Raw genomic sequence first — 18,062 nt, forward strand, 5'->3', positions numbered from 1 at the left:
TTTATTTTGACCATTTTAATTTAATTTTCCTATTTTTCGCTTACATTTTGAAGGAACAAAACCCTCCATTAAACCAGAAATGAGAAGTCTACCTAATTAGTTAATTCCCTGGCACCTTCTTCCCTTAAACAAAAGTCAAAACTCATTGCAGTTTTGAAGCTCTTCCAGATTTCATTGTGTTGAGTGTATTACTAGAATAAAAATCAACGTAGCCAGCAAAAATGCCTTGCTTTTGATGAACTGACTTTTCTAATCAGGAATTTGCCCCCTGAAGATCTCTGGCAATCTCTCTGAGGACGCTGAACTGTAGCTGAGGTTCCTCCCCAGTGACTGTGCCTTAGGCACGGGGCTGGGGCCCAGTAGATGGCCCCCTTTGACAAGGCTCCACCGAGCAGGTCCTCCAGAGCTCATCTCACACCATCTAGCCAACAGGAGGCCAACATTTTCAGGTGACTATTGATTTTATAAAGATCACACACCAAGTTACACTCACCAACAGTGCAGAACGAGCAATGTGCTGCCCTGCCTTCCTGATCAGCTGCTATTTCATAAACACACAACACTTCCTACCCTTCAGTAGGAGAAGGAAAATCCTACCCACATCACAAATTTTCAGATTTTTCTTTCACCAATAAAAAAATGTGCATTCCCTGTATAAAAAAAGCTCTCTCTGCTGCTCTGGTATTACAGAAAGGATTTTCTGTCTGAGCAAGTTGAAGCTGTAGGGCTCCTTTACTGCATCAGCAGTATCGTATTTTAGCAGCATTACCAGTACTTCTTAAACTGAGACTGACAAACTCTTACATCGTCAAAGGATCTACTACTTCTCACAACTAATCTCTGTTCACTAAGGAATAAATAAAATAAACACATTTCGTCTCATGGGTCAAAGGGTAATTTCTAGCCCTGTAAGAAGTAAAAGAAAGAAGTGCTGTAGCAAATTCAGGAGTTGATTCAATGACAGCAAAGTTAATGCGAAGTTACCACTGCTATCAGTAAGATGTGATCAGGCAATTACCTTTGATCTGTCAAATGCCATATGATTTCTATATTCTAACATAGAAAAAAGCTAATGTTTCTAGGATGTGAAAAACAGCACGTTTCAAGTGATTCCTTACTTTTCACCCCCACACCACAGCAATTGCCCAATATGGTAATATTTGCATATATGAGCCAGACAATGCATTCTTTGCATGGTTTCATTTTCAACTCAGATGCTGAACCTTTGGGCCCTGATTACATTAAGCACATACTTCACTGTCACTCCCATTTTTCTTGGAGCCAAAAAAATTGGCAAGTAAGAAAACTTAGAGGAATTTTCCTGAATGAGACAAACTTTCAATGAGAAAGACTTCAACTTCAGCAGGGACAAAATTCATTGGCATTAAATGCTGATACAGCTTCCTTGACTGGAAGCTACGCTCTCACTCCAGCTGAGAATCTGGTCTTACACCTTCCCATGTCAAAAGGTACTAAGCAAATTAATTTTGTTCTCCTGGAGACTTTAACCAAAAAATTCTCATTCTGGCCATGCTGTTCTCCACCTGTGTCTCTACCTCTAGTTCTCCATTTGCTCTGGTTACATTTGCACAGGCATTTTAACTCACTCATGTCCATGCAAAATGTCTCTACAGAGCTCAGAAATCAAATCTAGCTCTTACACTCTGACCTTTCTGGAATGCTGGCACCCTGGCACTCTATAGATATGCCATATGGATACAAAAAGTAGCCAGGGATCTGATCCCAGGCAGGAACGTGTCCGGAATATGCTTTAGTCATATCAAAGCCAGTTTGTTTATGTAAGTCTGGCTCCCAGGACAACCTTCCAAGCCCTTCAGCAGACCCAAATCTTTTAATGCCTCAAACTCCCAACTCAATTTCCAGACATGTTCCTGAACTTTGTTCGGTCTGTCTTTCTGGAGAAGCACTGAGTAAAGGAACTGGTCAGATGGCAGCAAAGTTGAAGCAGAGGAGACAACCATCGGCTGAAGTGGCTGCAGTATCCCAGCTCTTTCCTTCACTCCTCCCTGGACCCAAGAATGACACCTAGATGGCAAATCTAAGGATTTCCACATAATGTCCCAAAGCCTGGAATCAGCACTGTGGGTAAACATGCTTTGAAAGACCTCCCACGGCCCTTGAGTTTTTGAGCATCTCTTTTGTCTTGCCCTTCCTTCACAGAGGAGCCCTGGAAGTAGAGGCTCCTTATTTATAGTCCCCCTGACTTTCACACTGGTCTTCATGCAACTCTTTCTGGAAACATGCCTTCCTGCCCCATTTAAGCAAGGAATGCTGTAGGAATTTTAGGGGGTTTGTTTTTTTGTTTTTTTGGTTTTTTTTCAGGTGAAATATGTTACACTGTCCTGTGAACCACTGCATTCATGGCAAGGCTGACTTTGAGAGGCACTGAGCTCTTGCTGCCCAGTGGAGTTCACTAGCAAAGAGAGAGGAATGGGAAGCAGTGGTGGCTTTTGGGAAGCATGCTGAAATTCCAGCCTGAATCATATGGCTTTTCTTTACAGATTTTTAGCTCCTGGAGGCCAAATGTGTCTCATGTGTTCTGTGCACATTTGCAGGCTTCACTTATCACCACACTGCAAAGATGCAGAGAGAGACAGAGAGGTATCTCTAGTGATTAAAGGCAAATCTGCCATGGACTGTGTTCTAAATAAGTAAAAAAATAATCCTCTCTCAACAACACTGGAAGGATAAGGTTAAAAGTTTCCTATCTCAGTTACCAATATAGAGATGGTATAAACATTCAGCTGTTTGCAAAGCTACTTCTCTACATCTTACAAAGCAGAGCGATGTCTTGTGACTGGCATCAGATGGGAAACCCAGAGCACTTGCATGTGATGAAAGGTGCTGAAAGGACAGTCCTAGAAAATTAAGTCCTTTCTGATCCACAAGGGATGATCAGCAGTGGCAGCAGTCCTGGGCCATGCTGTTCACCAGGATGAGTTAATTCTCTGAGGTGCACACTCAGCCACCACTTTCTAGCCTCATCTATGCCTCTCTGCAGAATCAGACAAAAAGCAGTTTCTGCCACTTTTACTACAGCTTAAAGATATTCTGGCAACACAATCAAAACTGAGCAACTCTCTCGCGATATACTTATCATTATTGAGCATTTATGACAGAACCGCTGTTTTTGAGAGCTTTTTAAAGAAAATATGGAAGAAGCATATGGAAGATGTCATGTAATGCTCTTTACAGATGCCTGGATCACTTGTAAAGAGGAAAGGCAAAATTAAGGTCCCTTCCTTCCAAGCCGTTCTTTCTGTTCTTTGTTTTAAACAGACATCTCACAGAGGCTCATCCACCACAGGCTATCTAAAGTCTTCCACAAAAAGGGTATAGATATAGGATATATAAAGTTTTCCACAAAAAGGATATAGAGAAAACTGGTCTTTCCTCTGACAGATGAGACACTGTGGTGTGGAGACACTACTGCACTTCTCCAAGGTCACACAGCAAACGTACAGCACGGATGGGAGCATCACCTGAACCTGTAGAGCCCTCAGCTAGTAATTTTCCTCACAAATCAAAGACAACCCAATGAGACACAAAGGTAGCTCCGGGAACCCTACAGCAACTCCAGCACTTCCACGCCCCTCTCCCCTTCCCCTGCACACGGAGAGGAGCCCAGAGAGGAGCACGGCTCACCTGGTGGGCGCATGCTTCTGCTCCTCCTCTTCATCCGTGTCGCTGCTGATGGTGATGACGCTGACGGCGGGGCTGGGGGTGTCGGGGATGACGATGGTCTGCCGCTGCCGCTCCCGCGCGCTGCCGGCCGCGTCGCCCCAGCCGCACGTCACCGAGGTGCTGCAGGCAGGGCTGGTGTGCACCATGGCGCAGCGCGGAGGGGTGTTCTCCTTCACGCGCTTCGACCGCTGCGGAGAGCCCATGGACTGGGAGGACGACACCTCATAGGTGGAGGCATTGCTGGGAGAGAAACGGGGGAGAAGCGTTAGCTGGCTAAAACTCTGCCCGTCGCCGTGGTTGTGAGTCCTGGCCTCTGATTCAGCAGCGGTCCAGGAAAACTGCAGAACTGGCACAGTCGCTTCTTCAAAGACAGCGCCTTGCACGACTTATTCGCGTAATTGGCCGAAAAGTAGTTTATTTTAATAAAAAATTCAAACTTGCTTTCCCTGGAAATTTCCAGATGAAATTTCTGCCTATCAGGAGTTTGCACTGGGAGGGTAAAGGCCAGCCACGAAGCCCAGGCAGACTGAACAAAGGCAGGCACAGCATGGCTGACACAGGAGGAAGAACCACGCAAATGAAAATCCCTTCCTCCTGTATCCTGCATGGATGCATCATCACCAGGTAGTTTTTGGCCAGAAAAAACTAGAGGTAAAATTAGAATTTTTTTGTGGAAAACAACCATCACTTATCAGGAAAACTGCTTTTTTAAACAGAAATGAATTGCTGTTTAAGAATCTTTTTCAATGACCTTTTCCTGCTCAATACATTATCCTTTAGGACAGTGGTGTCCCATGGATGAAAGCACGCAGATGGGAGGACATATACTCAGTTTCATTCCTGTGTGAGGCAGCATACAACATATCAGAAAGAAATAAACCATATATTTATTACACAGTAGAGAAACATTCCCAGTCCTCCTAGTTCAGCTTCCCTGCCTGACCAGTCAAAAAAGGCCCACTTGCACCAGGGATCCAAACACAAAACTATCAGCCAAACAGTGCAATGTAGGTCTACAGATGGGGTTATTTACCAAAGCACACTGACTAAAGCCCATTTCAGTAATTTCCCACACTTCCTTTCTTGGTAGTGTTTCTTTTTGCTATTGCAGAACATCTGGAGATTCAAAAAGGAAGAAAACCCCCAAGTTCTGGTTTTGTTCTACTGTGGGGCCTGGGCTGCATGTTCAGCCTGCCCAAAAGCTAACAAAAGGAATAGGTGGCATCCATCAAAAGGAAGTCACCCTGGCAGTATATCACACTACACCAACTTACACAGGCTCTTTTGCATAACAAATGGCTGCACAGTAGCATTCAAAGTGCTTTTTGAATACCAATGAGCAGCGTGGAGTAGCCTCCTTTCCAAAGGAGCACGGTTCCTCATTTGGCACAAAAAGAGTCACAGTCAATGAAGCTGTAGAAACCCTTTGCTCTGAGAGTGCTCCGTTCCTCCTGGACACAGGCACCCCGCCCTGGAAGTGACAGGAGAGGGGAGGCCCTGCACAGGCACACTGGCTGCAACAGGCACTCTCTTTTGCTGGCTGGCTGGGGACAGAGCTGCCTCTCTATGTTATGAATAGACCAAGACAGCTGGAGCCTACCCAAAGTAAATCCAACATTAGAGAGCACATAAATGGGAAGGATTTAAATAGTGGCCTCTTAACTTGAGTCAAACTGGTTGTGAGCTCAGAGCCCCGCTGGCACCAGTCCAGTCACCCAGGAAAACCACAAGCTCAAATTTTTGCCACTGCACAAGTGGTGACCCATTTTGGATCTCTCCCCTGCAGTGTTTTGTGTTTTTTCTTTAAAAAAAAATTGTGATAGTTGCACAGACCACAGGATCTTCTCCTGAGCAGCTGCACATACACCTTGAACAGCCTTGTCCCCTAAACAAGATTACAGCGCTGTGACAGGCACTGCAACCATCCTACCATGTGAGCTGTGAAAGCAACCCCAGACTCCCCCTTCCAGAGCCAAATGGTCCTACTGAGAGATGACGGATTCCAAGGACTGCCCTGTATGAGATATCCTTACAAAACGCTCCTGTTCTATGCTGCCATAGTTATAATTACGGCAGTGTATAATAACGTGTAACTATTGCTGGTGTGGACTGTTGAAGACAAGCCCTAATGACCTATGTCAGGAGCTAGAGAGAGCTCAGGTGGCCTAAAGCCACCCCAGTCCTCCAATCCCTGTGGCAATAAAGCTCAGAAGACTGTAACCACCCCACTGCTTTTGAAAAGGCAGATCTTGTGTGCACACATCATGTTCCTGAAGACACAGCCCCCTCAAGCTGCAGATGCTGCACCTCAGGAGTGCTTCTTCAAGGTGATGTAAGAAGAAAAGGTGTGGCAACTGGGCACTGCGCCACACTGACTGGGAATACAGTTACATTTTTAAATCATTGGGACTACAAGGCTGTGGGTAATTGCAGCAGTGCAACAAGCTGTATGCACAGGGCCTGAGCCTCCCATTCTGCGTCTCCTCCAGCCACTAAAAATGATGCTCACTGGGTATAAAACACCCGTGACTACATCCTGGGTACGGAAGAGGCGAGGCAGCGAAGAGCCCCATCCCAAAACATGCGCTCTCCTCCCTCGGGGGCTGTGGACACCAGCCGTTTTGCCCTAGGGGTGTCAGGGAGCTCCAGTCCCACCAGCAGGCTGCCGTGGCAGGGAGCAGCGGGCCCGGAGCCGCAGGCACTCACCGTGGAGCCGACGGGTGCTGTTTGCTCTTCCTGGCGGAGGCGGCGGCGGGCGGCTGGCGCATGACGTGAGCGACGCCCACGTTGACGGGCTGGGCGGCGGGCAGCGCCACGTGGCTGGCCAGCAGCGTGGGCTGCTGCATGATGGGGTTGTAGTGGCTGCCGTGGGCGTGCGTGTTCCTGCACAGCGGGGACACAGGCTGTGAGAAGGCAACCCGAGGCTGCTCAGCAGGCTCCTCCGCAGCCTCCCCCCAGCCACCCTTCCCTGCGGTGCCCTCTCCTCCAGGGCCTTCCCAGGATGGTTTCCCCAGGGAACAGACGGAAGGAGCGGTGTGGGCACGGCGTTCCGCTCCAAAGGCGTGGAGCAGTCTCCCGCGGCTCTCAGGCTGCAGCCCTCCTCCCCTCAGCCCTGTAGCCTTGCAAGACCCCCGCCCTCACGCCTCCTCCAGCACCTGTGGGTACTTCAGGGCACCTCCAAGCACCTCCAGTTTACCTCCAGTCTGCCAGCGGTTGGGTGCCTGCCATGGACTCGGGGATGACGGTGGCGTGCTGGACAGAAGTGTGGGTGGCCACCCCGGTCAGCTGCTGCCAGGCGGGAGGGAGCAGGATCTGCTGAGTGCCACTGGGCCAGGCTTGCTGTCAGACAGAGGGAGAGCAACTCCTTACCAAAAGGCATCGAGCACTGAACACGAGCCATGGTCCAGGCTCAGCTGGGGCCCCTAGCAATGATCATGGTCATACCACACAGCTCTTAGCGCCTTTCAGTCACAAGTGACAAGCACTGCTAGGAAACCACAGTTTAAGCAGGAATAGTTATCAATATAAAGAATGCAAAGGAGGGGCAAAAAACTCCCTGCCATACAAAGCAGCAGCTGTGTTTTAGGTTAAACTGGGAATGGAAGGGATCAAAACTTGATGGCATTTCAACCCAAACATTAAGTTTTTTGCACCTTCTAATTTTGACTCTCTAGATCAGCTAGGCATTATGGTTCCATTGTTAATTTCCCCTTTCTAGAGCCAGCTTACTTTCTTAAGTAATGCACAGCTACACATTGCATGCCTGTCCTTCCCATGTGTTCTCCAACTTCTTCCCCCCTCTCAGAGGGGTGAAAATCTCTGCCCCGTGAGTTGAGCCATCATTCTGCTGTGCAATCACCCCTCCAGCTGGGCTGCCACAGGCATGACACAGGTTATCCTGCTCCAGTGACCCTACGCAAGTCAGATCATTGTTTTTGGACTTGGGGAACCTTTCTTAGCTATGTGCTGCCCAAATGCAGCTTTTCACTGCTGGGCTGAGGAACTCGGGTGTAACAGCTACAGCCCACCTTAGTCCCAACCTGCACTACTGTGCTGGACCTGTATTGTGTTCTTCTCACTGCTCTAAGGAGGCAAAATTTGAGGGGAGGCTTCTTCCAGGCATGCGTTTATCTCCTTCTCCATCCTCACAAAGATCATGTGAACTGTCCCCATGATTCCCTCCTATCCCCCAGTGACACAAAACAATCCACCCAGCAAAAAAACCCATCTTTTCCCAGTTCTACTCCTAAGTTTGACCATCTTGTAACTTTTTGTGTTGTTGAGTTACGTGAAAAGGCTGCTACAGTGAGGCCTCTCAGTGACATCTGCAAAGGATGGAGAGTCACAAGGCTCCTGAGAGCCATTCATCTAGGGAGCCACAACCATGAACTGGTGATGCCTGGAGCAGGTAAAAGGATGAGGCAAAGGCACAAAAAGATCAGGGAGGAAAAAAGCCTTCTTATTATTCTCTTTTTTCTTTTTTTTTTTTAACCTCAGCTTTGCTTTAAAAGAGGAGACTGAACTACTGTTGCAGTCAATCCCAGAGGACTACCTGGATTTACTTGCAGACAAAACGGCTTCCTCCCTTTTCAGGAAGGGAATGGAACAAATCTAAGCTCCTTGTCCGACTGCAGTGCATAAATTTAGATGCAGTGTCAGGGCCTAGGCACAAATTCCTCACTTATTAGGTAAGGACCACTGAATCATTTAATCTGCAGATAAGACTTGTCTAGGCTGATCCACCAGCACAGTGTGCTGTGCTTACACATGGAAGGCTCGTGCTGGCAGCTGCAGCCTGTTCCCAGTTAGTGCATTACTATGACATTTTGCTGGGGTGGTAGAGCAATGCCCTGGCCCTTGTCCTCAGGAGATGGTGGGCCTCCTGGAGCGACCAAGCTCATACTTCAGATACAGAGCAGAAACAACTAACGGAATAATGTTCTGAAAGCCAGTAGCAGGACATCTGTAGGAAGTGTTGTTGGGAAGGAGTTAAAAGGAGAGAAAATCAAGAATCCAGGGTGTTATTCTAGGGCAGGGGACAGTTCTGGGTCACACCATGGAAGCCTGCTGGAAAACTGAACAGCTTTGCCGCTTTTGAGATCTGAAGCTGCAGTGAGCTATTAGTAAAGACAGGATCAGTCTCCTTTCTCTGCGTACAATATGTGGATCACACTTGCCTGAGAGGATGAAAAGAGATCCAGAGAAGTTACAAACAAGTTACTTTAGCCACTGACCCTGCATCATCAGGCTGCTTGTTCTGCCTTGCACTGCCTAGCTCCACGCCACAGGCTGCAGACACACAGCTGCCAGACGTGATGCTCAAGCTCTGTCAGTGCCTCTGCCCTGGATCCCTCTGTCCCTCATCTGGGACAGCTGTTCTTGTACAAAATGCACAGGGAGAACTGGATGCCAGCTGCACTGGGATGCTGCAGGCATCCTGAGGAGTGCAAACACAGAAACCTGTGCCACGTGCTGGGCAGGAGAGAAAGCCTGATGGCACTACACAGTTCTGGGAGCACGAGGAGCAGCGCCATGCCTCATCAGCGGGACAGATAACGCAGGGCACAGGCAGAAGTGGGCTCTGGAGGCGCTGCACTCTGCCGGGGCCGCTCGTCTCGCAGTTGCAGCAGCCGCCCGGCCCAGGCTGAAGAGCATTAGATAAGCAGCTGTGCATGAGAGGAGCAGCTCTCTGCTGGGAGGGAGACACGCAGCCGCCGAGATCAGATGTGACTACAATGCATCACAAAGAAGCTGTGTTTTTCCATTCAGGAAACTGGAATTGGGTACAGATTTGTTTATCAGACCAGCTGCTCAGCCCGAACCGAGCGAGGCCCACGGACACCAGATGCCACCAGCATCAATCAGAGCACCCTGCCATCAGAGACAGCTCACATTTCTCATCGCATGAGACAGCAGGCACAGCAACAGGCGTATCTCCTCTTTTTTATTACCTCAAAAATTAAAAATATGTGCAAGTGAGGAGTGTTTCCCAGAAACAGCCAGAATTCCCCTTTGGAAGTGACAGTGAATGAAATGTCAGTACAAAGTATGCAAGGGGGAGCCCATGAAACGGGTGCTCACGTGGCAGAGGCAGCACTGAAACTGGCAACTTGTGGGCAGAGGGTGCTCAGGAGGAGCTTTACTACCAGACATTCCTCACTTGTGTGGAGCCCAACAAGCCCACGATGAGAGGAAAGAAGGAGCTGGAGATACTAAGATACTTCAGGATCTTGCTGTCTTTGAGATGTTTCAGATCCAGCCCTCACCCTTTCAAGCCCCAAAGGACAGCACACCACAGGAGCTTGGGCTGAATGGTGGGGACATCTAAAGCCTCTGTGACCTCCTTCATTCACTGCCTTGGCTGACTTCTTGCACAAGCAGGAGGTGCCAGCCACTGAGCTTGCACGGAGTGCTCCTTGCTTTGCCATGGCTTTTGTTTCCCTGCCTCTTAGGCTCTCCCTTCCTACCAAACAAGGGAGGTGGCCCATGTCAGTTGTTACAACAGGCTGCAGCAGAGATCGGTGTGATGTTTCAGACAGCTCTCTGACAAAGGCTCTGCTATTGAGAAGGGGCAGGGCAGGCTAGCTGATGGAAATCACACAGACTGCAAGTTGCATTTTGATCTGTCTTCACCAGATAAGTGTGACTGGCAGCTGGCAAAGGAAGGCAAGGAAACCAACAGTCTTACCCCAGCAGTGCAACGCACAGGCGTAAACCCTGAAGTCTGCTGGTACCTGACTGCATATCAATGTGCTGGCATGGCAGATCAAACAAGCCTGAGACAGAGACGTGCCTTTGTAACCAGCTGGTCATCTTTTCCAGCTTGCACAACTTAGTTTTAAGTACACTAGGTGGTTTTCTTTCTTCCCTGTCTGGTATCAGCAGAGGTACCATGGTGCCAGCTCAAAAACTGTTGAGGCAGATTCACTGAAGCCAGCATAAGGAGGAATGAGCTGCTCCTCTGCTTTGAGGAACTGGGGTACCCCTTGAGGTTGTGCATATAATCAGTAATAACCATTCCTGTTTGGTTTTTTTTTTCTAGGAGGAACCATGCTTTTCCTGTGAGAGTATTTCAGACAATTGTGCCAATAAGAACTGCTGACAAGGAGAGCTCCTTGAGTGTGGGGCCCTTGCCTCTGCCTCCTGTATCTCTCTCATACCTCAAGATCAGAGGTGCTCATAAAACAGAACGGTGAAAACTTAAAGCATGAAAGATATTTATAAGCAGCATGCAATTCACCAGTGCAACTCCTGGCTGCAAACTACCCCCAAGATTATGAGTTCAGGAGGTTATTATTAGTTCCTTCACAGCAGAGGCCTGACACTGCTTTCCCTGAGGCTTTCCCACTGATTTCGGTAGAAAAGCAGAAAGAGAAAGGGTTTTTCCAGCGGCTTTTGCAACTCTGACACAGTCTTTGAGCTGAACAATGAGCTGGGGGAGATTTCGACATGCCCGCATCTCCGAACTGCACCACAGAAGGCCCTCAGAGAAAGCCTCTCTCCTCAGCCTCCAAGAGCTAAACAACACAGTAAATACCTGCTGAGCTCGGTGCCTTTCCAATTCCTTACCTGTGCGAGGAGTCCCGGCTGGATCTGAAGAGGCTGGGCCCCGGGAGCCTGAGTGACAATGGGCACGGCGTTCTCCATCCGAACCGAGTACCCGGCGTGCTTCGAAGGGGAGGCTTGTAACCCTGTTCCACCAGCACAGAAGGCACAGCATAAGCCACCAGCAGCACTGCCAGGAACAGGGGCTGCCTCTCAGAGGAGCATAAAGGCACCCGCTGATGTCCACTGAAATTGTAGTGCTCAGTCCCTCTGAATAATCAGCTATCGGAGTGCCACGTTCTACCCTGGCCCAAAGATGTCCATCAAATGTTCACAGACATGATAGGTGTGTAAAGGTGCAGAAAAGACATTTCCAAAGGCACTGAGGGATTGGCTGAGTTTACTTCAAGTGCACAGGAAATATTGCAATACAGTGTGCACAGGCAGAAAAGGAAAAGAGGGGAGTGAATGGCTCCTCTCCTCTTCCCCATATTCTCTGGTTTAACAAGAAATGGTCTCTGTCAGCCAAAACCCACTGCTGTATGAGAATGCTCTCTTCACACCAAAGCGGGATGGGAATCCAGAACTCCATACTCTCTCAGCCTCGATGCAGACAGAGGATTTTCTCTAGCACAGTTTCATGGGACTCATATTTAAAAGGCTCTAGCACACCCTAAACTCCAGTCACTGCTGGCTGAGCCCCACATTAGCCTTACTGAGCTGGAGGAAGCTTCCTTTGCCAGCACCTCAGTGCATGGCACAGCCTGTGCTGCCTCCTCTGCTCTGGAGCCTTCTCAAAGCAGCAAGCTGAAGATGGTTGCTTACATACTCCACTGCTGAAGTCAAACCCTTGAGATGCACACTTCTGCCATGCAGGAGAGGTCTAGCTAAACTTCTCTAGTTCAAAAGAGCTTTGATAATCTTGCAGAACATTTAACAAGTGCCTGGAGACTGATGCACAGACAGGCTTGTAGAAATGAAGAGCAAAAGTTGCACCCGCTGAACTGAGGTCTATTTAGACCACTTCCTACAGATACTTGCCTAGTTTTCCCAAACTGCTACTGCATGTAAAGTTAACAGAAGGACAAGTGGTTAACACTGAGCATGTCCCAAGTTGTCAGACAATAGTTCCCACCGCCAGGATGCACAGGCAGAGCTGTTTGCAGCAGGGCTGGAGCTGAGGGAATTGACCTCATAAATGGTCATGAGCATCTGTTATGGGGGAGAACTCTTGTCTCCACCAGCACCACACTCCCTGCTGCATTACCCTCCCGAGTTCCCCTTTTAGCAGTCGAGTCACTGAGAAGTGACAGTATGACCCATTACATATGTACTGATTTACTGGTATTGTGTGGGAAAGCTTTCAAGTTTACCAAAGAATGGCAGAAGTGCCTTAAGCTTTGTTCAGGGAAAGAAAGACAAGTATCACATATTCTCCCCCAGCCCCTTCTCATTATCAGCTGCCTCCAACTCAGGACCTTAGAGGTGCCTGCAAGATCCTCTGCCAACACAAACACATCCATCCGCAACAACCACACTGCTCTGATTTACTAGGCCAGCCCTTCTTTCTGCCATCTGACCTGCACCGAGCAAACTCATTTCCAAGGGGGCCAAGAGCTGGTGGTGCTGTCCCTTACCTTGGAAGCCTGGTGGGCAGACGATGAGGGCTTGCTGTAAGGGGTCTGGGCGGGCACAGATCTGCGCCGTTCCCGTCTGCAGGGGCATGCTCCGCTGGGCCACCGCAGCCATGGACGCCGCTGAGGGCTGGTAGAGTGCAGATTGGTAATTTAGTATGGAGACCTCGGGGTTGGCTAAGGAAATAGTGGCACTGGAGGAGGTGGGAGCCAGGTTGGTGGTCTAAAGGAATGACGGGAATTAAAACAAAACAAAACAAAAAAAAACAAACAAAAAAATGAGGGAGATGGGTACGCTGGAAGAAGCAAAATCCAAAAAAATAATGAAGTAAAATAGTGTAAGGTAAAATAGAAACCAAACCAAAACGGCAGACGAGAGGTAGAACAGGACGCCGAGGAGTAAAGAGACAAGGGCAGTGCTGGGAAAGGATCACAATCTGCCTGAGTGACCACTGCTGCACCATGCCATGGGACCTCTGGCCACACGGCTCTGCTTGTACTGCTCAGAGACACAGCACGTTCCCCACAGCAGAACTGCAGCCCCTTTCCCACCCAAAACTGGCTCTGATTTGCAGCATGATGACGATGGGCTCAGAAAATGCTGCTATCCACGAATCACATTGTTCACTCATCATGTATGTAGCTCTAGAAGCTGCTCACTTTTCTTAGGTAACATAGACCCAGCACCTCCATGCCCTGTGAAATCTCACCCTGAGAGGGAAACTCCATCCTGGCCTTTCTTCTTAGATATCTCGTATCTAAGATGGCACATGCCCCTTCAATTATGTCTGGAATTTGAGTAATCTGAAGGCATAACAGGAGGTAATGCTAATACTTGTGAAGTCCAAACTTCACTTGAATCATCTTTAAAATCTCTTAGAGCAGAAACTCCAGTAGGGAATGTTTCAAAGCCAAAAAAAAAAAAAAGCCCAGAGTTCTGCAAAAATCTAGACATCTGAAGACTTTTTTATTTTTTTATTTTTTAATTTGGATTGAGTCTAACAGTTGCAGGCAACTAATCAGCTCTGCCACTGCTCTAAATATATGTTCTTAAGATGCGTGCCCAGGGAGCCAGACACTACCAGACCAGAGTCAATCCTTCCCCTCTGTCCAAACACGCCAGCAACCCTGCTGGGAGAGGTCAGACAACAGTTTCTCATGGTGAATGTACAAACCCAGGAGGAGAGTTTGATCAAGGTACAGGAGAGAGCAGACTAAGAATCATTTTGCACTGCCCTGGTTGCCACTGGACCCATGCTGCACTGCCACAGCCACAGCCACGAAGGATGTGACAACAAAATATATCTTCCTTCTCCTTATCCCCTCTTGGTGCAGAGGCTGTGAAGTGCAATCTGCTCTCCTGTACATCACACTGAGCAGCAGCCACAGCAGCTCCCACACTTGTAATCTCAGAAGCCATAAGGGGAAGGAGGCAATCCCCAGATATTTTGCTGAGATAGGTAACAAAAGAAAGCCAAAGACGAGTGGTATGTTGAAGAGAACTGTGAAAGGCTTTGAGCTAGTTCAAATTAAAACAACCTTCCTCAAAGTATTTCTACCAATTCTTCTAGGAACACTGGGCACACTGGTTCTGCTCAGAACACACGCCCCATACGAGAATTCAGAAATCACCACGGATCTCCCCAGCCAACAACTGATCTCAATGTCAAGTGAAATGTGTGGAAATGAAAGCAAGTCTGCCTTTCCTACAGGTAACTCTGGTACAAATGGTGTCTCTGCCCCGCAGCTGGGGCCTAAGGGAGCATGTAGCACACATTTCTTTAGTCAGTATCTCAGAAAGAGCCTAGAAAGGGAACTGGTATTTGTAACTAATACCCTCTCACACCAAGTCATACCTATCTCTGTCTGCGCCTGCCTGAATTGTTTCAAAGTACCTTCTGTGATCACAGGTATCAAGATCTGAGTCAAGAAGTCTGACACAGGAGCATCCTGCACATCTACACAGACTCCTTTAGCTCCCTTGCTTTCCAAACACCATTTCCGCAATGCCACCTGCAATCTCTACAGTGAATCTTGAACAGCCTGTTCCCAAAAGGCTTCAAAAACAGCAGCTATTTCTTGAGCTTCATCTCCTAGAGTGGTCTCCCTGGAGAGTTCTCCTTCCCTGCTGTAATACAGTACCATAGCAAACAACTTAGGCTGCTAGTCACATAAAATTCGTTAACACAGCACCCCTCAACACTGGGACAAGTCAAACTTATACAAAGCCAGATTATAAAACCAGATTATAAAGCCAGAGCCCACCAAACTAGTGTGCAACGTGTTTCTAGTGGGGGCACGTGCACACAGTACCCACATCAGCTGTGGCCCCTGGAGTAAAAGCAATGAGAGGTAAGAATAAACATTATCCCTAAACTCTTCTTTCCTGTTGATCAGTTACAGTGCTATGTCTGTCACAGAGTGTTTAAATTCATTTTACTTCAATGCCAATTTGAAGAAGAGATCACAAATACTTCTGCCTGACCCAGGGAGTGAAGAACTGTTTGCTGCATTAAGGGGCTAATGAGCTTTTCCCCATAGCAACCTCCCAAGTAAGCAGGATTTATCACCCCAACAACAACATAAACAACAAGGGCAACATTTCACCATCACACAAAATGTCACAAGATTACTGCTTGCCCGAAGAAAAGAGAGTGAGGAAAAGAGCAGAGGAAGGAGAGTAAAAAGGCACCATCTCTTGGCAGGCACGTTAAATGGGATGCTACTTTGCTTTTCATCTTCTAGGCCCTCCTGACATAAATGTTTCAAGCACTGGCTGCTTGTGATTGATGCCCTCACCTGGTTGTGGACCGTGTTCAGCTGGTTGTTAAAAGTCATGGTCAGGTTGGTCGATGTACTTGGGGCCACGTGGGTGATGAATGGCGTCTTGCTCTGGTTCACCGTGTCGTACATATTCACCCGCCGCTTGCAAATCTCCATGTTCTGGAAGCAGGACTTGACACTGCGCAGGGGAAAGGGGGGAAAAGGAGGCAGAGAAAATCAGCCAAGCGACTCGCACAGGTAACAGTTCATCACAGCGGCCCTGCAATAGGTCTCCACGGCAGGCTTAGCACTTTCGAGACTCTTAAAAGTCCTTTGCTATTTTGTGCAGGTCTCTCTAAACCAGTGAGAGTCAGATTAACCCTGTACTGAAGAGGGCCAAGATGAGAGTCCCAGCTGCCTTGGCACTCCTGGGTGCTCCCATGGGTCTCTGCACTGCAATACAAGTCACTAAAGCAAGCAAAGTGGCTGCTCCTTAGGGGATGGCAAGAAATACGAAGAGGCTATATTAAAAGACTGAAGGAGACTGAGAGCAAGAAAGAAACTGTTTTTTTCCTGATGATGGAGCCTGAGAGGAAAAGAAAACTTGTGCTTTTTGCCTCAGTGTAAGCGTAAAGATAGTTTTACACTTCTTTTGCAATGAAGAATTTTATTGTTCTTGATCACTGAGACCCCTAAAGAAGTCATTCTTGTTCCTTTTTAGTAGCTGTTCACAAAGAGCTGTGTACAGCTAAGCAGTTGAAACATTGCCCCTGTCTAGCAAAACACTTGTGAAGATGCTTGTCTTGAAGCATGACATCTCCTCTTGCAGTCAATGGGACAATTCATATCCAAAAGTTATTCCAAAGCAAATTCCTCCATGCCCCAAAGGAATCTGGTTCTGAGGTTATCTCACACTGAGAACTGGATCTGTGCGGGAATGATTACAGCTTCTCCCTCCACACTGACTTTCCCTCAAATGTTATTGACATAGCAATGAAAATTTTGACAAGTGTCCTCCTTTGTGCCCCAGTAAAGCAGATTAAATACTCTCTGCATTGCTAGAGCACAGTAGGCATCTGGTAAATGAAACTGCCCACATTTCATTAATTAGAATACCAAAGCATTTAGAGCTTAAGAGGCAACAACACAATGAACCTGGGTAACACTGTATTTTTAGTACAATCTCACTTTTTGACATCTGAAAGCCAATACAGGTTTTCCACAATTCTTCCACAATAACTGTTTTTACAAATGTGACCTCAGAGTCTAAAACACAATCTCAGAAAATAGAAAGGCATTTATTTTATTTCCATTATCCCAACATGGAAGAAAAGAAATTCTGAGCGGTGAAAATCAGCTGTATGCTGACTATTTTATAATGATCTAAACTCCTGGAGGAAGGGATATAGCCTCACATCATTTTTAAGAAACAAAGTTTCCCTTCAGACAGAACACCCCTATATGATCCCTAAGGTTGATGAAGAGGACCTATATCTTTTTGTCTCTGCCTTGTCTCTCACTCAAATGGCCACTTCTCTTTTCCTACAAGTAATATCCTGGTAACTGGATCTGGGCCATAAACACCTGCAGATAAGCCAGGCTCAGGACACTGCACAGCTGCCCATTATGTGCACTCACTTCCAGAACTACACCTGCTGGTCACAGAACATCCAAAATCAAACACTTATCCAATACATACAGAAGGCTATTGGATCGCTTATTTTCGGTCAAGCATGAATATAATTCCCACTGCACAAAGAAGAAAGCACTGGGAAGAGTATAGGTTCTGTGCATGGTGAATAGTGTGTGTTTGATAAAAAAACCAAATGGTTTTATCTAGCACGGTGCAAGCTCTACAAATGCAATACCATGTTCTCTGGCTTTACTTTAAGAAAAGGTGGGGGAAAAAAACCCCACAGGGACAAAGCAAAACAGACAGAAAGTCTGAGGAGTACTCAGCAATCTAAGAGCCAGGAAGTTAAATATATGAAATGGGAAGCTAAGCTCACTTTGCTGTCTACTTGTAAGAAAGCAGAACAGCCCCTCTTGTGCTGCTTGAACTTGCAGCTTCCCTGAAACGTGCCACAGCAGAGATTCCTTCCAGAAGCTCCAGCTTCTATATATTCTCACTTTTTCTGCTGCCCAACTTATTTCCCAGAGAGATTATAGCTCCCTGCATCTTTCAAGGCTTTGAAGTTTCTGTTCTCCAAACCACAAGTAACCACAGACACAAGTTCCATCCACTTGCCATGCTGGTTACAGCTCATTGCTCTCTTTGCCAGTCACTGCTTCCAGCGTGGAGGGGTTTGAGGAGTTACACACCCGGCTGGCACACATTTAGTTTACAGAGATGTGGTGCTGAATTCTTTATTTGGCTAGAATTCTCAGTACTATTGGCCTCGATGATATTTTCAG

At 47.5% G+C, this 18,062-nt stretch overlaps 1 protein-coding gene across 2 annotated transcripts in view; it reads right to left on the minus strand.

The window, feature by feature from the left end:
• The window catches only part of HIPK2 (homeodomain interacting protein kinase 2), a 130,776-nt gene that overhangs the window by 10,634 nt on the left and 102,080 nt on the right, over nt 1–18,062 (minus strand). Inside the window, exons 7-12 of one of the 2 annotated variants that reach the window (XM_066319776.1) lie at nt 15,684–15,846; nt 12,888–13,014; nt 11,275–11,396; nt 6,902–7,044; nt 6,412–6,588; nt 3,667–3,945 (exon numbers count right to left, since the gene is read on the minus strand). In XM_066319776.1, coding sequence (XP_066175873.1) covers nt 3,667–3,945; nt 6,412–6,588; nt 6,902–7,044; nt 11,275–11,396; nt 12,888–13,014; nt 15,684–15,846 — 1,011 coding nt within the window. Of the gene's footprint in view, nt 1–3,666; nt 3,946–6,411; nt 6,589–6,901; nt 7,045–11,274; nt 11,397–12,887; nt 13,108–15,683; nt 15,847–18,062 lie in introns of both variants that reach the window. The other variant, XM_066319775.1, reaches the window with a different exon arrangement.

Source organism: Sylvia atricapilla, chromosome 5 (assembly GCF_009819655.1).
Source record: "Sylvia atricapilla isolate bSylAtr1 chromosome 5, bSylAtr1.pri, whole genome shotgun sequence".
Taxonomy (NCBI): Eukaryota; Metazoa; Chordata; class Aves; order Passeriformes; family Sylviidae; genus Sylvia; species Sylvia atricapilla.